Genomic DNA, 23,714 nt, shown 5'->3' with positions numbered 1-23,714 from the left:
ATTTAAATTTCAATTGAATCCGTAAATTTAATTTAAATTTTAAATAAAATTTGAATAAAATTTTAGATTTTAAATTAAACTTAAATTCAAATTTATAAATTAGATTCGAAATGATTGATTGAGTCTTAATTTTTAATTTAAGTTCAAATTAAAATTAAAATTTATAAATGTAATGTTTACTCTTAAACTTATATTTTAATTAACAAATAAGCTTAAAAAAGTGAAATTTAATCCCGCATACTAAATACGGACAAACATATTCGTCTATTCCGATTCTGATTCCAGGGTGAAAAAGGAGCGAACCAAACACACCCATAAAGCAAACTTTCAAGGGATTGGACCAAATTAATTACATTCTAAGTAAGCCTCAAATGGGGTTCAAGGATATCCAAATTCCAAAGTTTGTGCCCCACCCTTCTCTATAAATACTCTAATATTAGTTTAAATGTGTATGTCCTCAAACTGTCTCATGGCTACTCTTATTCTTTCTTTGTTGCTCTGGATTTTAGCCAACAACACCATTGTGGCAAGTGGTTGCATGGAGATAGAGAGGAATGCACTCCTCACGTTTAAGGCCGGCTTGGTTGATCCTCAAAATTTATTGTCTTCGTGGGAACGAAAAGATTGCTGTAAATGGAGGGGAGTGGTCTGCAGCAATACCACAGGCCATGCTATGAAACTCAACCTCCGAGGCTCGTATGATATGTTATCCGAGGAATGGTTATGTTTGAGCGGTGAGATCAATCCATCTTTACTTCTTTTAAGCAATTTAGAGCACTTAGATCTCAGCATGAACAATTTCAGCGAAAACAGCATCCCACCATACATGGGTTCATTCAAAAACTTGAGATATCTCAACCTCTCTTATTTAAATTTAGGTGGAACAATACCCCCTCAAATTGGAAATCTCTCGAAACTTCGCTATCTTGATTTAAGTTTTGACCCCACTTTTTCCCGCAACACTCTTAGAGTTGATGACATTTTGTGGCTCACTCGTTTATCTTCCTTAAAATATCTCGATTTGAGCTGGGTGAACCTGAATACTTCTACAGGTTGGTTGCATGCTGTGAATACGCTTCCTTCATTGAAAGTGCTACGTTTATCTTACTGTTCGCTTCCTGGCATTTCTATATCTTTGTCACATTTCAACCTTACAAATCTCAACGTGCTTGATCTTCGAGGTAACTCCATAAACTCCACTTTACCTACATGGCTGCGGAATCTCACAAGCATCACTTATCTTGACTTGCGCTTCAATGAGTTTCATGGCATTATTTCTGACGAGTTTCTACATTTGAGCACTCTTAATGATCTCTTCTTAGGATATAATGGTTTTGAAGGTATGAATCCAAAAGCATTAAGATATTTATGCAACTTGACTAGAGTAGATTTGTCAAGTATCGGCTTTGGCGGGGAAATCATGGAATGGGTAGAGATGCTACCACAGTGCGTGCGCAATAATTTACAGTCTTTATATCTCAGTGACAATAGCTTCAGAGGGAATTTATCAGGATGGCTCGAACAAATGAATGGTCTAACACACATATATCTCGGATCAAACTTACTCACCGGTTCAATTCCTGTAGGAGTTTGGAAACTTCCTAATTTAATTTATCTAGATCTATATAATAATTCATTGGAGGGTATTATATCTGATGTCGAACTTTCCCATATAAGAAAAATACAATACTTAGACTTGTCATTCAACTTTCTTACTGTGCGAGTTCGCGATGATTGGGTTCCTCCTTTCCAACTTAAAGGGATTGCACTAGCCTCCTGCCACTTGGGTCCCAATTTTCCAGCATGGCTCAAGAGTCAGTCGCAAATTAAATGGCTGGATTTGTCGAAAAACATAATTGCGGATACACCTCCCAGCTGGTTTTGGAATATGTCTCGTTTTATTTCTTATTCAGATCTTTCCGACAACCAAATCAAAGGGAGATTGCCAGTATTAATGGGCTCTACAAAGCTACAGTACTTGAATTTGAGCTCAAATCAATTTGAAGGCCCGCTACCAATATCTCTGCCACATAATCTTCAATTCATCGATCTCTCCAATAATTTTTTCACTGGAGTACTTCCAAACATTGTATTGCCACAGATGGATTTCTTATTCTTGTCAAATAATGACATTGGTGGTCGTATACCATCTGCTCTATGTGAATCAACTTTTTTGAGAGTTCTCGATCTATCAAACAACAACTTGTCAGGAGAAATTCCTGAATGTATGGGGAAGTCACAAGAGCAGCTTTCTGTTATAGATGTGTCAACAAATAATCTTGTTGGGAGTATCCCTGACTCCCTTTGCTCGTCGAAATATATTTCGCTGCTAAAATTTAATAGTAATGGTTTCTCTGGAGAATTTCCTTCGTTGCAAAATTGCACAGGTTTGGTTATCCTTGATCTCGGATATAATAAGTTTTCCGGAACAATACCATTTTGGATCGGGGAAAGTTTAACTCTTCTTATGGTTCTTCAGTTACGTTCAAATATGTTTTCTGGCGGCATTCCGGAGCAAATTGCACAACTTGGCTCTCTCCAAGTTTTGGATCTTTCTAGCAATAACTTATCAGGACCATTACCACGATCCTTCGGTAATTTCAGCTGGAAAGCTTTAAAAGAAGGCAGAACAGATAGAATTAATAATATCAGTGCATATTATTCAGTTAGTATATCCTTGGATATTAAGGGAGAGGAACTTACAATTTGGAAGATACTCTATCTATTTGAAAGCATAGATCTTTCCAATAATAATCTAAGTGGAGAGATCCCCGATGAGATTACTGATCTGCAGACACAACAATATTTAAACTTATCGAGAAATAATTTGATTGGACGTATTCCAGAAAAAATCGGCGAAATGCAATCGTTAGAATCGCTAGACCTTGCAATGAATAAGCTCTCTGGTAATATTCCGCAAAGTCTCTCGGCATTGACTTCTCTGAGCTACTTAAATTTGTCGTATAATAATCTCTCGGGAGTAATTCCAACAGGAAATCAGTTGCAGACACTTGACGATCCATCCATTTACATCGGCAATCCGTATCTTTGCGGGCCACCAAGTACGAGAAACTGCTCCGCAAATGAAATAAATTACAAGGATAACGAAGGGCCTAAAGATAAGTTTGATTGGCTATGGATATACTTTAGTGTTGTACTGGGGTATTTATTTGGTTTTGCAGTTTTTTGTGGTGTTTTGTTGCTCTGTAATGCTTGGAGGAATGCTTATTTCTCTATGATTGATATTATATGTGACAAGCTTTGTATTGTAACTAAAGTGACTCTGACTAGATTAAAGCAGAGGCATAGGGGATGAAGTAATTGGAAGAGTAGCATCTTTATTACTGTAAGGTGTGGTTGGTTTTTTTAGCATTTCACTTCTATATTTTTGTATTTTATTGTAATAATAGCATTAATTATGAGAAATAAATTACATAATATTTAAATTTTCTGAATATTTAAAGGAAAAAAGCTAAAAATTCTCCCTTGTCGTGTAGAATATTTTTGGTTTTAACTATAGTTCAGAATTAAGAAGCACCTTTTGTGTGGGTTGTTTTTATTTTAGTTCCCATGAGGACTTGCTTTTGAAAGGAGTATTGTAAGCAATAGTGGAATAAAATATAAATTTTGTCACCTTTTTAATGCTATCTGAAGTAAAAATACTACATTATATAAACTATGTGGTAGTGAGTTACAAATATACTATATTAATTATACGGTGCATAATTGAAGTTTCTCATATATATATATTGGTAAGTGTTGGACTTGTTGTTTTGAGTGTTTTTTCTGTTATAATAGTATTTTCAAAACTCATATATATAAGTTCGTTTGTCATGTACATTTAACATATAATTAAGCTGTATTTGGATGCAAGAATAATTTGCTCAACATATATATGTCATACATTTGGTCAAGAAGCATATAGGAGAAGTATGATAACATGTCTACAAAAAGAAATAATCATATTCAACTTTCATTTTCATTCAACTACCTAACTTATCAAGTCTTGGTCTTAGTATGTGACCTTTCAATTTGTTGATTTAAGTTACTTGATGATTTTTTTAGTATAAAATTCAAGTTAACTATGAATTTGCAGTTATGTGAATTATATAAAATATGTTAATTAGGCTTGTAAGAATAAGTAATGTATTTAAATTTTAAAGTTAAAGAGTTGTTAACTACTTATCTAAGATAAATTTAAAGGTTTGGTAGCTGTAACGATCCGACCTGCTAGCCACTGATCCAAATTGTTTAAGCCTAGTTATTATTACTATTGTCTATGGTATCTTATATGCCCAATCACACTTTTATTCTCATTCGATATGTATCTATCGGGATGTTTAGACCCTGAAGTCCTCGACTTGACGTCCTCGTCAATTCAAGATCACCAAGCGATCTAAGACTTGTCTTACTAGTCTTGTCATTCAGATCCTGCCTTCGCTGAGCCTTGTCCCATATTTTCAGCTGGTGAACCAGCTTTGATAACAAAGATAACGACTCGACCCACTAGCAATAATAAATCGTTAAGTCCAAACCATCGGCACAAAATGCTTAAATCAAATTATTATTATTAGTGTCTATTGTCTATTATATACTCAATCAAAACTTCATTTTCATCCGACATGAAACTATTGGGGTGTCACAGACTCTCTGCATTTAGGCCTTGACGTTCTCGTTGGTCAAATCACATACACAGCCTAAGATCACCGGACAATGTGAAACTTGTCTTGCTAGTCTTGTCATTCAAACTCTGGCTCAATCGAGATTTATCTCACACTTTCGGCTGGTGAACTAATTCTGATCGATACGAAATGTAACAATCCGACCCGCTAGCAATAATAAATTGTTGGATCTAAACCATTGGTCCAAAATACTTAAGCCCAGTTATTATTATTTGTAGTATCCTTATATATATATATATATATATATATATATATATATATATATATATGAATGTCACGTGCCCCATGCATGCATTGCATGCTTATCTATTTAGAGGGTGTGCATGCACTTCTGTAATTAAGTCTCTCTCTCCATTCGGCCGAAGCAAGGAGGAGCTCGGGTCGTGCCGCGGAGCTCGATTTCCACATCGACGTTACGCCGCGAAGCCATTCGAGCATACGGTTGCGGCCGTTACATCGTGAGGAGGCTGGGCGAGGGGGTGTTTTCGCCGTCCTCGACTTCGCACCGGCGCTGGATTCGCTGTCGAGGTGGGTACCTAACTTTCCTCCTTGGATTACTTGAACGCACGGTTTTGAGCTCGCGTGCTGATTTTACTGATTTTCAGCGTCGACCGTCAGTGTTTCGGCTCGTATTCGGCGTAGGAACGTCAGATTTCGACGGGACTTGGTTCGTTGGATTCAGGACTTCGAGAGGAATCCACGAAGCCCTTATTTGCTGGATTTGTTGAAGGTTATCTGGGTCGAAATTATGTTCTACTCTGCTGCTGTGTTTCGGACAGAATTTGAGTTGGAGTTCGTTGTTGCGATGTGTGCAGGGCGATTTCGAACTTGAGCTGGACACCCTGTTTTTTCCAGTGGATTTGGGGATTTTTGGTGACCTCCTCGCTACCGGGGTTTAGCGATCGAGGTGGGTTACATCGGTTTATTCCTAAGTATATATTAGTCGACATGTATGATTTTCGGGTTTCTGGTAAATTATGTTGTAACTCAGGTTGTTGATCATATCACGGCTAATCAGCATTGAGAACATGACTTGTAACCATAAATATACATGTTGGACTTGGATTCGACTTAGGAGAAAATGCGATAACGATCGGCATATGTTAAACTACCTGATTTAGCCCTAGGGGCCGTTGTATGATTTTATACTATTGCAGTATCATCATATTGAGAATTCCAATAGTTTAGATTTCAGTTACACTCGTGCGGGGATACCGAGTGAATTTTTAAAATAGCGTTTAGACTGTTCCGGACTGTTGGGTGCCGTCGGGGTTGACGGTGGACCTGTATCGCCTTTTTGGCGTTGGATTGTGCCGAGGGCACGCTACCTGTTGGTTGTTAGACCAGTTTGAGTCGGTCACTGGACTTTGGCTTTTGAGAGCCTAATTGAGCTCGACAGAGATACGCTGCATACTCGGTTGGGTAGCTCCCACGAGTGCCACTCCGGAGACGGGCGCTGTGCTTTCACGTTGGTGTCGCTCATGCCGGTTGGACTTGCTCTTCACGGACTAGTAGTGTAGAGGTAGCTGGATAGTCACAACTGGGCAGGGACGGGTGTGTTCACAGTCCTAGGGACGGGTAGGCCTACAGTCCCGATTGGATTGGGTCAGATTTCACATTTTCTACAATTGGTTAGTGTAGAGCATGATAGTGTAGTGATTGATAGCGGTAGAGTGTACTTCCTGCTTTTCCTACTATTCTTGCTCCCTTCTGTAGACTTAGTGGGTGGACCGATGTTGTTGAGGGCGGCACCTACTGAGGACTACCTGTTTTTATAGTAGTTCTCACGCCCTATTGTTACTCCCTGTATTTGCAGAGCCATCGTTGTCGGCTGCTGCTGTCGCAGATCAGGATCGAGGCAAGGGCGTCGCGAGTTAGAGCCCTACCAGACGTGCCGAGCTAGAGGTGCCCCTACTGCAGGTAGATGTTTTGTTTTGAGTTCATGTATATAGTATACTTAACTCGCCAGTGCGAGTAGCTCTGTATTTTTTGTTATTGGACTATGTATATGGAACTCCGTTTGTTTAGCTTCTGTTTACTCTAGCAGCTCTATACTACTGTTTGTAGTATTGTACAGTTTACAGGTATAGCTGTCGCTTCGTATACAGAGGAAATTCCTTTGTATACGGCGGATTTGTCGGCGTGCCTGGGGAACGTGTAATCCGAGGCTTGACATTATTAATATTCATAGTATCTTATATAGCCAATCACCGACTGTCCCTAGAGCAAGTGGCAAAGGGCTTGGTGGTTGGTACCCAAGACCCAAGTTCGAATCCTAGTTGATTCATATTTCTAGCTAAATTTATTTCTAAATGAAATAAACGAAGCGGGTAGCGTGCTACCTATCTCTCAAAAGAAAAAAAATCTTATATAGCCAATCATAATTTTATTCACATTCATTATGGAACTATTGGAATGTCAATCTGAGCTGTATTTTCGGTGAAACAAATATTCGTTTAATCGTTGATTCTTCTAATAATGCTATGCTTCACGAGTTTCTAAAAGAGGATCTGCTTTTTCATTAGCAAAAGAAGTGGTCATGAGGTCATCGTGAATCTCATCTGCACTTGAATCATATAATCCATCTATTTTGTGAACGACACGAATTTAGTAAAACGACTCTTATTTTTATTTATTTTTTAAATTTCATAAGTAAACTGGAAAAATACTATAAAAGTTTACTTGACCTGAGTCTCTGCCGAGCTAATATGATTCATTGAAGGGTGCCTATCATATTGACTTGACTACGCTTTATGAGAAAAACGTATGGGATAGTCCCCGTACAATTTTGATATTTCAAGTTCGTCCCTACAAGTTTTGTTTCTCAACTTTCGCACGTGTCAACATAATTTTTTTTTTTCTCTTATTAATTAATAGAGACATTTTATATCTTCTGATTAATGTCTTGTTCACTTTAATTTTTCAAAATCCGTGATATTGGATGTGTTCTTAGAACACCAACGTTTAAAATACCAAGGTATCAAAAATCGTTAATTTTAAACATTGATTCCTCACAAATCGAACAGTCATTAAAACTTCTGATCATTTACGGATAGCCATCTAAACTTTCAATTTTTTTTTTTTTTCATTTAGCACCTAAACATTCAAAATTTTATAATTATTCGCCTAGATTCTTATTTCGTTAATTTAAAGTGATCAAAGTCACACGATTGGTCGAAACGAATTTTTACGACAAAAAAAGCCTTTCTTATATACAGCTGTAATATATATGTTCTGNAATTTTAGCCCATTTTCTGCCCCGAATCCGTTTATTTTCTCCAATTTACTGCCCCATCGGGACGGATCGGGGCGGGAGCTCCACCAACCCGGATCCGTTTGCATCCCTAGTTTAACCCATTCAGACCGGTGGTTAATTTCACCAATAAATTGATGAATCAATCTGATTTTTTAAAAACCAGCTGGTGGATGTCTTTTCATCATGCATTTTAAAAATTTATTAGAAACATGTTTTAGTTTTTAAATAATTTGCACTTTGAAATATTTTTTATTATATATAAATTTTGATATATTTTTTGAAACGCCCTACTTTCCAAAGGGATTATCTATTCTAAAACTACTCGAGCACTAAACTCACTCAACCCTCTTAAAGGGGCTAAGATATTTAGCCTTGCGGCACTTTATATGTAGGAATATTCCAATTCTAAAAATATCATATTTATTATATTATATATAGTATAAAAATAAAATTAAATATTAGGGCAATTACTTATATGTTTTTGAAAAATTTGTGACTTTCTTATTTCCCCTCCTTAGAAAGTTTAATATTAAAAATACTTCTTTAACGTCCAAGTTATTTCAACCCTAGAGTTAAATTCTGTTAGTGAGCAGTAAGAAACAGCTATTATATATCTCTGTAAAATTACTCTTTTATCATTTTAAATATACTTTTTTACTATTACCAATATTTTTTATTACCATTAAATTAGGGGTAAAAGAGATATTTTGACTTTTTTTTAATTCCGATAGAAATTTAATTCGGGTTTAATTCGAAATGACTTAATGGGTACTAATAGCGGAGTTATTTTTTAATAACGAAAAAAATATGAGAACACTACATTTGAAACAAAAAAATAAAAATATACAAAATATTTTAAAATTTTTAAAAAATATATAAGATATTATTCCTTAATAAATATTTATAATGTTATGCTCAGGTCATTCAATTTAGTGGTTGATGCACTATTTGAACCTGAATACACCCGTCACATCAATAGATGTAATAGATGTGAATAGTGAGATGGACTTGAGGAATCTGCGCCAATAATTTCCATGGAACAAAGTCATGTATATACACATACTCGTTGACGGAAGTAAATGAAACTATTCTCTGTTATAATACATGCTTAGTGCAATTACCTAAAAGAGTTTAATGATTGGTATCTGAAGTTTTCAGTTTGAAATTTAGTTGTTTCATATTTTTAGCTTAGTTTACTTTTAAAAAATAAGCGAAGCATGTAGAACGCTGCACGCTATCTTATGAAGTAATTAAATATATTATATCGGATTACATTCCTTGATTCTTTACCATCCTGTATAGCACAATTGAATTATATTGTGGTGTATCTGTTACAAGAAGAATTTGAAGGATTTTCCAAGTAAGCTACGACTTAGATGGGTCAACACAGAAAAAGTTTTCCAAAGCTATTCCGTGAAGAAAGTAACGATCGAGCAACCAATCACAACATTTATGTTGCATAGAAATTCAAGGCCAAAAATTTTTTTTTCTTTGATTCCATCTCAACCTAGGCGTCACGGACACGGGGACATGAGACACGACACGACTCAAACACAATGACTTGGCAGTTTTTGAAAATTTAGATACTGACATAGGAATATTTCTGTGTAAAATATCTGTTACAGAAAAGATTTTTTTGTAAAGTGATATGCTAATTAAATTCTAAAGGTTGTTTCCAAGGCCTCGAAGGTTGTTTCCAAGGCCTCGTCAATAAATAGTCTAGCAACATTTGTGTGAATGTGCATTCATTCAACCATCTCATTTGCTTGAAGCAAAACATGACATGCATGGCTTCTTTTATTCTTTCTTTCTTACTTTTGATTCTGGGCATGCAAGCAATTAGAGCAATGGGTTGCATTGAGAGGGAGAGGAACACACTTCTCAGCTTTAAAGCCGACCTAACTGATCCATACAACTTCTTGTCATCGTGGGAAGGGCACGATTGTTGTAAATGGACGGGAGTCGTCTGCAGCAATACAACGAGCCATGTTGTGAAGCTCAAACTCGGAAATTTAGCATTGAGCGGTGAGATCAACCCATCTTTGTCTCTTTTAAGTGATCTGAAGCACTTAGATCTTAGTATGAATAACTTTAACGGCATAAGCATTCCTACGCAAATAGGTTCTTTGCATAAGTTGAAATATCTTAACCTCTCTAATGCTTGTTTTAGTGGAACTGTGCCTGCTCAACTTGGGAATCTCTCAAATCTCCGCTATCTTGATCTTAGTGTTGAGCTTTCTCTTTCTTGCATGATGAGTGTAGGCAATAATATGTGGTGGCTCAGCCAGCTTTCTTCTTTGAAGTATCTTGATATGAGTTATGTGTACTTAGGTGATGTTCCAAATTGGCTCGATACTATAAACATGCTTCCTTCCTTGGAAGTGCTTCACTTGCCATTCACTCTTCTCAACGGAATTCCTTCGTCGCTATCGAACGTCAACATTACAGCTCTAAAAGTACTTGATTTAGGGAATAACGGCATCAACTCTACCTTACCCGCATGGTTGTGGAATCTTACTCATGTCACTTATCTTGATCTTTCATTCAATAACTTCCAAGGACTCATTCCTGATGAACTTAGCTCTTTGAAATCCCTCAATTCCCTTTTTTTACAAAATAATTATTTCAAAAGTATGTCTCCGAGAGCATTTCGCAATCCCAATAACTTGATACTTTTAAAAGTATAGAAACTCAATTCTATATATATATAGAGAGAGAGAGAGAGAGTGATGATTGGGTACCTTCTTTCCAAATTGAAGCATTTGGATTGGCATCATGCCGGTTGGGACGCAAATTTCCAACTTGGCTCCAGGGGCAAGCACAACTTGAATATCTCGATCTATCAAATAATCAAATTGTTGAAACACTTCCTAGTTGGTTTTGGACTATATCTCAATCCCTAAATTATGTGGATTTATCCAATAATCAAATCAAGGGAAATTTACCACTTTTATCAGACCTTACGATGTTACAGATGTTGAATTTGAGCACTAATCAATTTGAAGGCCCATTGCCATCTTTACCACCTGCTATTATGTCATTGGATCTATCCAATAATTTCTTTGAAGGTCCATTATCAACCTCTTCATTACCAGAACTATCCTTCTTGATTCTTTCTAATAATAGTTTCGACAGTACTGTACCACACTCTTTATGCAAATCATTTGATTTAATGCTTCTCGACCTATCAAGGAACAACCTATCTGGAGAACTTCCTCGTTGTTTAGGGAGATCACAGGAGAGACTATTTCTTGTAGATTTGATGAATAACAATCTTTCTGGAGGAGTTCCTGACTCTGTCTGTTATCAAGAAAGTTTGTCATTATTGAACTTGGACAATAACAACCTGTCAGGAGAATTTCCTTCTTCTTTGCAACGCTGCAAAGAGTTAGTTTTTCTTGACCTCGGGCAGAACAAGTTCTCCGGAGCAATACCGACATGGATTGGAGAAAAGAGTTTGTCATCGCTCATGCTTCTAAGCTTGCATTCAAATATGTTTTCTGGCAGCATTCCCCCACAAGTTCTACAGCTTGGATATCTTCAAGTGTTGGATCTTTCTCATAACAATCTTTCAGGGATTATACCCCGATCTATTGGCAACTTTAGTTGGACTGCTTTGGAAAGAGGAGGAAAGACAGAAGATGTGGAACATTTAGAACAAGGAAGATTCTATAGCTTTTCAGCTAGTTTTTTGCTCGTCATAAAAGGGGATCAACGTCTCTATTCAAACATTCTAGACCTTTTGGACAGCATAGATCTTTCTAATAATAACTTATCTGGGGAGATTCCTGACGAGATTGGAGATTTGTGGGCACTACAAAACTTAAATTTGTCACAAAATTACTTATCAGGAAGTATTCCAGACAATGTCGGCAAAATGAAGTATTTGGAATCTCTCGACCTTCGAATGAACAATCTTTCTGGCACTATTCCGCAAAGCCTTTCCGCACTGACTTATTTGAATCACTTAAATTTGTCGTACAATAATCTATCAGGACCGATTCCGACAGGAAATCAACTGCAAACCCTTCCTGACCCGTCCATTTACATTGGCAATCCATATCTTTGTGGACCACCGATTACTAAAAATTGCTCTACAAATGAAACAATTCATGGTTTTAGCGAAGGGCCGACAAACACATCTAACAAGTTTGAAAGATTATCGCTCTATGTCAGTGTGATATTGGGATTTATCACAGGATTTTGGGCTGTTTCTGGTAGTCTATTAATCAGCAAATCTTTCAGGTATGGTTATTTCACTTTGATTGATACGACGTATGATAAGCTATATGTTGCAGTCGCATTAGCTCTCGCTAGATTGAGGAGGAGATGTGGAAAATTTGAGCAATCTGAATCGTAGCATATTTTGATGATTTATTTTATATGCTAGAATCGAGTGTTTTTAATACTTTGGTTTCCTTCTTGATTTTGGTGTTATTCATTATGTATTCACTATTTATATATGAGATGTTGGGATAAATAAAAGTTATGCTTCCTGAGTTGGTTGTTTTCTCATTATTTGTGTTTAACTGGAATTGATCAATTTTGTAATTTTATCCTACACTCTAGGGCATTGCTACATTAGTATTATTGTTAGATTTTTTTTAATTTTTATAAATAAAAATTTTAGGTGATTAGATGCATCGGTAGATAGCTTTTAAAATTCTTGTTATTGTTGATGGGCTTGCATAGATAAGAAAATACACGGGCGTGTCAGATAGTTGGTGTTAATCATTAATCCCGAAAACTCGATCTGTTATAAATACGCAATCAATTTACTTAAAAGTGTACACACATAGTGCCCACAAGTCTCAATTGTGAGTTGGTCCAGCCAGCCTCACGCCAGTCGAAAATGACTCGATCCAACTCAGCCTTCCGTCATTTTAAATATAACTCGGCCCAATATAGACTCCCACTATTGGGAAGGATGTTGGTCCGTTTAAGCCAACAGTCATGGCATTCCGTGTATTTTTCTTTCCAAAAATCCAAGAAAACACAAATATATATATATAGAGTACAATTACTATGCTATCGGAAGCATATAGGATCTGGTGCTTAGATTTTTTGGCCGTAGATCGGTCCCTTTAATCATTTTTAACCTTTGGATTAATACTATTACGCTGTGGGGACCACTCAACCCTAAGGGTACTACTCAACCCTGGGGGGACCGCAATCATTCCAACCGTATAATTCTTAATCCAAGGGTCAAAATATCGGAAGCATTAAATGCTCTATGCTTCCGATAGCATTGTAGCTCTACACACACACACACACACACACACACACACACACACTCTCTCTCTCTCTCTCTCTCTCTATATATATATAGAATTGAGTTTCTATACTTTTAAAAGTATCAAGTTATTGGTACTTGTAAGTTTTCGACCCTTGGATTAAATGATGTGCAGTTAGGATGATGTGGACCCCCTAGGGTTGAGTGGGTGGTTGGTTGAATAGTATAATCTAACAGGTAAAAATGATCAAAGGCACTAACGGTAAAAAATTTACAAGCACCAAGTCCTTGGTTCTTTTACAAGCACCATAGCCGGACTCTATATATATATATAGAGAGAGAGAGAGAGCGAGAGACAGAGAGAGAGAGAGAGAGAGAGAGAGAGAGAGAGTATGGCTACTATACTCTTATGAGTATAGAGCCCTTCGTACTCATAAGTTGTTTTCGATAATGGAGCTTTCGAATCGACGATCCATTCCGTTAAATATGATCTAGAGTATTTGAAACTTATAGAAAATAAAATTCGTAATTTTTCGAAATCATAATAAAGTCCATCAAGTGGGCATAAAATGAATGGTCAAAATCGAACAACATCCTAAAATTGGATGATCGGATCCTTCAATTTAAGATTGGAGTTATTGATCTTTATCTCGGTAGTGAATAGAATTTCTCTATAAAAATTCAACCGATTCAAATTCTTTTACACCGATAAACTAGCAAGTATCCCATACCGGCTGTTAAAAATTGTCAATTTTGTGACCTTTTGATCGTAAGGTAAATGATGTCAAAAAATTATAAAATTTGATTTCTAAAAGTTTAAAATACTCTAAATAACGTTTAACGGTATGGCTCGTCAATTCGGAAGCTCTATTATTGAAAACGACTTATGAGTAGGAGAGCGATTGTACTCATAATAGTATAGTAGCTGGACTATATATATATATATATATATATATATATATATATATATAGGGTCCGGCTACTATCCTATTAATAGGATTGGGACCCTTGTCCTATCAAGTCGATTTGAATGATCGGAACTTCAAATTAATAATCGGCACCGTTGAAGTTGATCTACACAATTAGAAATGTTTAGAAACCAAATTTTGTAATATTTAAAAATCATTATCAAGTTCATCTTAAGAGTTGAAAAATGAACGGTCATAAATGAATAACCTTCTTAAAATAGAGGTTAGACTTTCTCAGTTCGTAATCAGAGTTATCAAACATTATCTAAATAGTATAAAGAATTTTCTATCAAAAATTCAAACAATTTGGATTGCTCTACACCGTTAAACAAGCAAACGGCTCATATAGGCCGTCAAAAATTGTCGATTTTACGACACTTTGATCACCATATAAACCATTATCAAAATTTATGAAATTTAGTTTCTAGATATTTCAAATACTCTAGATCAACTTCAACGGCTCCGATCATCGATTCGGAATCTCGATCATCAAGAACAACTTGATAGGACAAGTGCTCCTATCCTATTAATAGGATAGTAGCATTAGCCTATATATATATACCCACACACACTAGGCTACTATACTATCGGTAGCACGGAAGGCTCCGTGCTACCAAGTTGTTTTCGATGATGCGGCTTCCAAATCGACGATTGGCTCCATTAGACTTGATTTACACTATTAAAAGTATTTAAAAACTAAATCTCATAATTTTTCAATATCATTTACCTATAAAACAAGTAGTTTAAAAATGAACGGCTGAAAATAAAAATCTCATAAAAAATGATAATAAAATATTTAAATTCAAGATCAGATATACTGATCTTACTCTAAATAGTGAAAAAAAAAAAATTATAAAATTTTCATCGGATTTGGATTGTTTTACACCGTTAAACTCACAAACACACCACATCGGTCATTAAAATTGTCAATTTTGAGTTCTTTTGATCACTAGTCAAATGACGTCGAAAAAATCTGAAATTTCGTTTTCAAATACTTTCAATAGTGTAGGTCAAGTCTAACGGAGCTGATCGTCGATTTGGAAGCCGCATCATCAAAAACAACTTGTGTAACACACTGGACCTTTGCAAATTGCGAGGTTCGAGTGTTTGGATGTGTTTCGAGCTTTTCCACACTTGGTGGAGGGTCGTAGAATGTTTTCCGACCTAAAAAGTTCGAAAACTGAAATTCTGGACAAGTCCTGAGAGTTTTTACTCTCGGGGACCGGTCCCTGAAAGGAGAGACCGGTCCCCCAGTGAACAGTGTTGCGGCAGCCCTGAGGCAACCGGTCCCTGGCGGGCGAGACCGGTCCCCGAGCGCGTCTTCGCAGAGAGAGACCGGTCCCGCACAGGGAGAGACCGGTTCCCGAACGTTGGTTTTTCGGGTTCGCAGCGAGAGACCGGTCCCTGCTGGGGAGAGACCGGTCCCTCTGGGCGAAAACTGCCCAGACCGGGCTGATGCAATATTAGATTTTTGAGGGGCCTCACTGGATTTTGTTACATTAGATGGGTTTATTAGCCATTTCCCTCTCTTCCCATCTCATTTCTCACACTCTCCCCACACCATCTAGAGAGAGAAGGAGAAGAAGGAGGAGAAGGAGGAGAAGAAGAAGAGGAATTTGCTTGAGGGAGCTTGAAGCTCAACCCCTTTCTCTCTTTCCCACCTTTGCAAGGCTTGGAGCTTGCTTGTAGGGCNCCCCCCGGGCGACCCGCACCCGCCGGGCGCGGGTCACGCGCACGTGGGCCCTCTCGCGAGGAGAGAGAGAGAGGGGGAGGGCACCGGGGGATGGGGGTGGGGAGAGGAAGAGAGAGAGAGAAAGAGAAAGAGAGAGAGAGAGCTGGGAGGGGGGCCCTACCATGTGCGCGGGTCCCCTCTCGCGGGCGCACGCGAGCAGAGAGAGGGAGAGAGGGAGAGAGAGACTGAGCTCTCTCTCTCTCTCTCTCTCCCTCTGTTCTCTCTCTCCCCCTCTCTCTGTACGCTCTCTCTCTCTCTCCTCCCTCTGTTCTCTCTCCCTCTCTCTCTCTCGCGCGAGGCACCCCCAAAACGCGGGGAGCCCGCTGCAGGGCGGGGGTTCGCTGCGGAGGCGACGCGTGGCATGTTAAGGGTTCGCCTTTTATTAGATGTATAGATATGAGACGTTCGGAGAAATAAAAGTTGGTTGTTTTCTCATATTTGTGTTTAACTGGAATTGGTCAATTTTGTAATTTTACCCTACACTACTCTAGGGCATTGCTACATTAGTATTATTGTTAGCTTTTTTTTATTTTTATAAATAAAAATTTTAGGTAATTAGATGCATCGGTAGATTGCTTTTTAAATTCTTATTATTGTTGACGGGCTTGCATAGAAAAGAAAATACACGGGCATGTCAGATAGTTGGTGTTAAAAATATGCAATCATTTATCTTTCGATCAAAATGTCACAAAATTTATAATTTTTAAGGGTCGGTATGGGATGCTTGCTAGTTAAACGGTGTAAAAAAATCGGAATCGGTTGAATTTCTGATAGAAAATTATATTCACTACTTGGATAAAGATTAATCACTATTTTTTTTTAATTTTTTTTTTTATTATTTTTTGCTGTTAGACTAAACAAAATAGGATTCCTTCAGGAACTTCTTCGGGAAAAAAAAAAAGGAGAAAAGAGTTGGGGAAAAAAAAAATCGGACCACTCTATTGTGTAAAATTTGTGCTTAAGAAAATAAGAAAAACACTGAAATACCAAACAAGATTAAAATTTACTATCCTAACACTTTAGCAACTTTAGTTCAAGAGGAAACAAAATTATTTGTTGTTAGTACATAACTCCTTTTAGAGGCAAATTAATTAAGTTTGAACCCATGGATAGAGATGCCATAGATATTTGGGTTAATTTTATAAAAGTACCTGCAAATATAGTGAATTACAAACATATCCTTATAAAATTCAACTTTTATATATTGTCCTTACAAAAGTCATAATAATTTTAAATATGTTCCTTTGGTTTGTTACCGTTAAAGCACTGTCTATTTTATAAGTGAAATGACCTTTTTGTCATCACAGATATGTTTCTTCAAAAGTCCCAACTGTTAATTGAAGAGGGGTAAAAAGATCAATTCACCTCATTGTTGAACCACTTTTGAATCAGCTTTTCAAAAGATGAAAAATAAAAAATAAAAAAGGGGACATTTTATTATACATAATTTTGGGCCCTTTATAGAACATTATAGATGAAAATTACTTATTGGGCCAAATTTTGAGCTAGCCCATAAAGGAGACATACAAACAAGATATATGTAAGATATATTTTATTGGGCCAATATTTAGGTTCGTGCATAAATTACTAATGGGTGGCACCTTTCAATACAGCAGATTTGGACCTATATTCAATTAATGTTGGGCTTGCCAAGAGAGAGAGATTAAAAAGAAATCCTGACAACTTCCCACTGCTCAGTATTATCTCATTTGATGAACCCGTTCAATTCTAAAACAAACTTTCCAAACTCCTCATTACTCCACTATCTATTAACTATCCCATTACTCCACCATTCATTAACCACCCATTATCCCATCACCCACTCCACTACTCACCCAACAATAACGGGCTCGTCTAGCATTAAGCACAGTTTATAAAAAGAGGAGGAGTGGATCGGGTCCATCGCCGCCGACACCAACTCGCATGCCTTACGGACCCCATATCTTGACGCCGTTGCGCCTCGACTCGACTTACATGCTGTGGCGACCTTCACCATCGACACTGTCGCTGTCTCAACTCTGTCGTACCCGCGACTTCCAACTTTGCTGCGATCCTTAAATCGAACTCAATGGTGGAACCAATGATGCACAACACACCACGCCCGCCCACGCCCACTGTTCGGTGAAATGCCCAAGACAAATCTTCGCTCGGCCATCTGCGGGCGCACCATCGACAATCATGGAGGACCACCGAGCCCGTCGATCTTCCGTTTGGCGCTTAGCCGTCGACGGAAGAGAAGATCCAGCAATCTTCTGCTTGGCGCTTTGTCGTCGGCGGAAGAGAAGGGCGACGACCATCCACTGGCATACCAACTATGGCGAAGGAAGAGCCTTGAAATCGGCAATATTCTGCTTGGCGCTTAGCCGTCGGTGGAAGAGAAGATTAGTGATCATCCGTCGGCGCTTTGTCGTCGGTAGAGAACAAGAATGGCGGCCACTCGCCACCACATCGACAACCACGACAGAAGAAAAGACTTCGTGATTATCCGCTTTGCGCTTAGCCGTTGGCGGAGAAGAAGATTTGATAATTATCATCTGCTTGGCGCTTAGCCGCCGGCGGAAAAGAAGATTTGATAATCATTTACCGGTGCACCACCGACAAGTGCGAATTTGGGTCAAATTAGGACCCAATTGGAATCTATTAGCATCCAAAAGCTGCATGCTACATGCTGCATGCTTCAGTTTACGAAACTCCTCGAATTGAGGCTTCTGAATCCAATTAGAACTTTGGTTCAATTATGACTTGCATTGATGCACTTGACTTTGGACTGGGGAGAATAAACAAATACATGATGGACTTGGCATGGACCATTTCGAATTTGATTTCTAATCTAAAATCTGAATGACTTTTTCAGATTAAAATTTGATTAAAACTTAAAGTAAATCAAATTAAAACATGAACCAAAGTTAAACTCGATTAAAACTGAATTAAAATTCAAACGGCAATTAAATTTAAAACTCAAGCTCTAATTTAAAACTTGAATTAGGGATTCAAATTCAATTTAAACTAACTTCCAATCTAAAATTAAAATTTAGGCAAAATTAAACCAAAATCATAAAATCAAATTAAATTCAATATAACTTAAAATTGAGATTTAAATCTAGACGCAAAGCTAAATGAAAAGCTAAAATTCAAAATTCAAAATTTGTAATCAATGTTCAAATCTTATCCTAAACTCTTGCAATCCAAATTCAAATTTAAAACTAAACCACTATCAAAATTCAAATCAAAATTTAATCAAATTTAAAATCTGACTAAAGCATAAATATTAGATTAAATTTTATAATTCAAATCTCTTTCTAAAACTGAAATCAAACCAAAATTTAAATTTAAACTCAAATTTAAGATGCAGATTTAAATAGACTTTTAATGCAAACCAAACTTAATCCCATGTAAGTTCAAGGTAAAATTAAAATTAAAATTAAATTCAACCTCAGACTCAGAACTTTAATTAGAATTCAATTTCAAAATAAAACTAACTCAAGCTTAAATTTTAAATTTAAATCTAAAATTTTAACTTGAAACTCAAACTTTTGAATTTAGACCTTCAAATTCATGTATGCCAAGTCAAGTCCATTTCGTGTACTTGCCCTTCACCTACATGATGTCCTCCAAACTCAGAATTTAAGCTGAAGGTGAGTCCAAGTCGAGCAAATCAAACCCAATCGACCGCCACGTCGTTAAACTGAGCAAATCAAATCCAATCGATCGCCATGTCGTTAAACTGAGCAAATCAAATCCAATCGACCGCCATGTCGTTAAACTGAGCAATCCAATTCCAATCTAATCGACCGCTATGTCGTTAAACTGAGCAAATCAAATCCAATCGACCGCCATGTCGTTAAACTAAGCAAATCAAATCCAATCGACCGCCATGTCGTTAAACTGAGCAAATCAAACCCAATCGACCGCCATGTCGTTAAACTGAGCAAATCAAATCCAATCGACCGCCATGTCGTTAAACTGAGCAATCCAATTTCAACCCAATCGACCGCCATGTCGTTAAACTGAGCAAATCAAACCCAATCGACCACCATGTCATTAAACTGAGCAAATCAAATCCCAATCGATTGCCATGTCGTTAAACTGAACAAATCCAAATCCCAATCGACCGCCATGTCGTTAAACTGAGCAAATCCAAATCCCAATCGACCGCCATATCGTTAAACTGAGCAAATCAAATTACAATCGACCGCCATGTCGTTAAACTGAGCAATCCAATTTTTATCGACCGCCATGTCGTTAAACTGAGCAAATCAATTCCAATCGACCGCCATGTCGTTAAATTGAGCAACCCAGTTCAATCGACCGTCACGTCGTTGAACTAATTATTTTCTCTTTTATGTTACATTCATGTACACTGGGGGTATACCCTTGATTAAGCCATGTAACTATACAACGGATTGTGTTATAAAATCCACCTTTTATTCAATTTCAGTCTATTTCAGCATTACAGAGGTCTTTTAATCGAAGGTGCCCCAACACTTTGTAGGAGTAATTAACAATAAACGCTTGCGTTTATTAGAAGCCATGAATCCACAATACCTGATAACCATACATATTCAAATATTAATCTGAATCATGAATACTACCCCACAAAAAACAGAAAATTTGATTAACCGTGCGAGGTACGTCATTCGTGGTCGCAGACACTTATTAATTAATCAAATTTAAGTATTTAACCTATGGTTAACTAAATTTTTCTAACGGATTCTAACAGCAGAGACATATTTGAAAACATCAGAACTTTTGCAGAGACAACATATGAATGTTGAATTTTGTAGAAATACTTTTGCAATTCTCTACATTAATTTGTAAAGACTTATATGCAATTAATCCTAATTATTATATCAATGGCCTCGTAATTAAAGTGCAAAGGAATTGGGTGACTTGTTTGTCACAAATTCAATACATGTGGTGCTGTGGTGGAATAAAAAATTACTTGTAAAAGATGTTGGAATTGAACTTAAGATCATTTGGAACAACTTCCGTATAGAACAGGTCACTCTGATACTACATTAATACTGCTACAAATCAATATGATTAAAAACACCCCCAAAATAATTTTAACAAATCGTGATCTACATTTTCCACAACAAGAACCACAAATCTTTTTTGTCTTTTTTTCTTCCATCTGCATTTACGCAAATGGAATGATCATACAAAAATCTTAGCTTGGTCCCACCAAAGAATATAGATGTCCAAAATACTCAATATCCCGTACCTGATTTAGACCGGTTTCGAATCCAATCAAAAATGAATATTATATGAGTAAGAAAAATTATCTATTAAAGTTTCAGAAATAAATCCGGATACGTTATATCCATATCCGACTTGGAGCCAACTAGGACCTGATCTTTTGGTGGGCAGAGTCTGAAATAGCTTTCATATCAGGACCCAAGCCCGATGAAATTCTCGACTGCCGAATATTAAAGTAAAGAGAAAAATATTAAAAATTTGAAAATTTTGATACTTAATTTTTTACTATAATGTTTCAGACTTATTGCACATGTGTTTTAACTATATTTTAGTAGGTGCATGTATTTTGAAATTACAGTGTACGCTATATGACTACTTATATGCAATTATATATTATATGTATTTGGACTTATTATAAATATAATTTTAACTATTATATTATTCTAGCTGTTTAGGGTGGTGGTGGTATGTATTGCAAATTTTATATTTTTATTTTTAACTTATTATATAATAAATATTTGTGCTTTATACCATAGATAAGCATATGGGTACTCGTTCCTGATTTATACTCAATCCGTATCCAACCTGATCTTAAATAGGTAATATATGAGTAGTTATTTTTCAAATCCGCTCAAATTAACACAATAAGTATATTAGTAACTTAAATATCATGATCTAGACCCTCTCCAAAGTTAAATAGATTGGATTTTTTTCTTTCTTCCTACACATTTCTTTTTAGAGTATGTAGACAGTATATTAACTATTTAGACCCGAACATACCTACCAAAGATATATTTTTTTTTGGGGGGAACCAACTGACCCAAGACAAGTAAGAGACTAGAGTATAAGATTTATATCTATATAACATACTTGCACCTCAGCATCTAAAATTTTTTTAAAAAAAAATTATAAATTTTTAGTATTAGCGTAAAAAAAAAAAGTCGAATTCTAGTAATTTTATTGACCGCGGGCTATGGTTTTTTTTGGTTTTTTTTGGGTAAAAACATATATAATTTATTTCTACTATGTACTATTGAAATTGGCTATCCATGTCTTGGCTTTAATGAATGATTTAATTAATTACAAAATACGTTAGCATATTAACTACATTAATGAATAAATTAATTAGGTCGTGAATTTTAAATTAATTACCTTAATTCTTGTTCCAGCATGTTATTTTCAAAAAATTTAGAGTTAAATGTATTCATGTCCATACAAATATAGTGAATTTCAAATATGCCCCTATAAAGTTTAACTTTTCTATGTTGTTTCTGAAAAAGTTCTAATGTTTTCAAATATATTACTCTAGTTTGTTACTGAAACGTCAATTTTGCCTTGACAAATTTGTCCATTCAACAGTCACAACACTATAATATGAGAGGGGCAAAAAATGTCAAGTTGTCTTATAAATTAATTAGAGTTAATTATTTAACTTATAGTTAATTAAAGTTTTCTAATGAATTCTAACAGCAGGGACATATTTGAAAACATTAAGATTTTTGCAAAAAAAATATATGAAAGTTGAACTTTGTAGGTTGATTGCATTTTATTCCTGGAGAGTTAAAACTGCTCAATTTAATACTATGTTTGTAGATCGTAAGCGCTAACCAACTATTCTAAAGCACGTGCTGATAGGAAGAGTGCATCCACCTGACTTAAGGGCTCAGCCACAATGCTCGCAGATTTCGACCTGACTCAACCCACCTTAACGTTGGGTCTATTGTTCGGCATCTTGCTGTTAGGTCTCTTGTGAACCACACCCCCACTAAACTAATTAATTAAGCTCACCCAACTCAACTTTTTAATCTTTGTGCCTATTATTACAGGACAGAAAGTTGGACCTATTTTTGCCAAATAATAAATAGCCAACAATGTTATCCTCCAAATCAATCTAAGAGGATACAATTCAGAAATAGTTTCTTTTTGTTTTCGTTTTTTTCTTTTTTTTTGGACAATGTTAAGCCTAGTAGTAATATAGTTGAAGTATAGACCATAATTAGTTAATTCGGATTCGGCAAAAATTCGGTACATATATAATACGCATAAAATTTATTTTCTAATTTTTAAATTTATTAAAAAATTCGGCTTAAAAAATGAATTCAGTATAAAATATAAAATATAAGATAATCTATATTTAAATATAAAAATTATAAGCTTTTTATTCAGATTTTCAATAATCCAGAAATAATTCGCGAATTATTCGGCTGGCCCAAAAATTCGTGAATAATTTATTTTTTTCTTTGAAAAAATTCGTAAACGAACTATTTAATTCGGATTTTTAATAATTTATGAATAATTTACGAATAATTTGCGAATTAACTAACAAAGATATGGACGTGGTAGAAAAGGAAACACAACATTCAGAAAGAGTCATGGGAAGGCCCACAATCCTAGACTTCTTTGGCACTGCAGTCGTTTTCTATTTCATTTTTTTAAACCCAAACTCCGCGTAATCACACAAAGTGTGGGGGACCAAATGGCCCAGAACCTTGTTTTTATTCCAGATCATTCATCTACTTGTTGATGCTCATTGGGATTTGGACAAAATAATTTAAAAGTAATAAGACAACACACTCCACTGCTGTTCAAAGTCAATTAACAAACCAACTAGATTTTTTTTCAAGAGTCCAAGGCCTTCTTAATT

The 23,714-nt window shown here is 36.2% G+C and overlaps 3 protein-coding genes across 3 annotated transcripts; all 3 read left to right on the top strand.

Annotated features, from left to right (window-relative positions):
- The first annotated feature begins 469 nt into the window (after positions 1 to 469).
- LOC109705602 (probable LRR receptor-like serine/threonine-protein kinase At4g36180) lies at positions 470 to 3,316 on the top strand. Its single transcript, XM_020226345.1, has one exon. It carries the CDS (start codon positions 470 to 472, stop codon positions 3,314 to 3,316), a length of 2,847 nt encoding a protein of 948 aa, XP_020081934.1.
- A 6,410-nt stretch (positions 3,317 to 9,726) lies between these two features.
- LOC109705601 (leucine-rich repeat receptor-like protein CLAVATA2) lies at positions 9,727 to 10,527 on the top strand. Its single transcript, XM_020226344.1, has 2 exons — positions 9,727 to 10,394; positions 10,498 to 10,527. Exons 1-2 carry the CDS (start codon positions 9,768 to 9,770, stop codon positions 10,525 to 10,527), a joined length of 657 nt encoding a protein of 218 aa, XP_020081933.1. The 5' UTR covers positions 9,727 to 9,767.
- A 156-nt stretch (positions 10,528 to 10,683) lies between these two features.
- LOC109705600 (protein BRASSINOSTEROID INSENSITIVE 1-like) lies at positions 10,684 to 12,298 on the top strand. The gene has a single exon (XM_020226343.1). The coding sequence runs from the start codon at positions 10,904 to 10,906 to the stop codon at positions 12,296 to 12,298; it is 1,395 nt and encodes a 464-aa protein (XP_020081932.1). The 5' UTR covers positions 10,684 to 10,903.
- The last annotated feature ends 11,416 nt before the right edge of the window (positions 12,299 to 23,714 follow it).

The sequence above is a fragment of the Ananas comosus genome, unplaced genomic scaffold, assembly GCF_001540865.1.
Source record: "Ananas comosus cultivar F153 unplaced genomic scaffold, ASM154086v1, whole genome shotgun sequence".
Taxonomy (NCBI): Eukaryota; Viridiplantae; Streptophyta; class Magnoliopsida; order Poales; family Bromeliaceae; genus Ananas; species Ananas comosus.
Note: the sequence above shows the minus strand (reverse complement) of the source record. Positions and strands in the feature narration are given on the sequence as shown.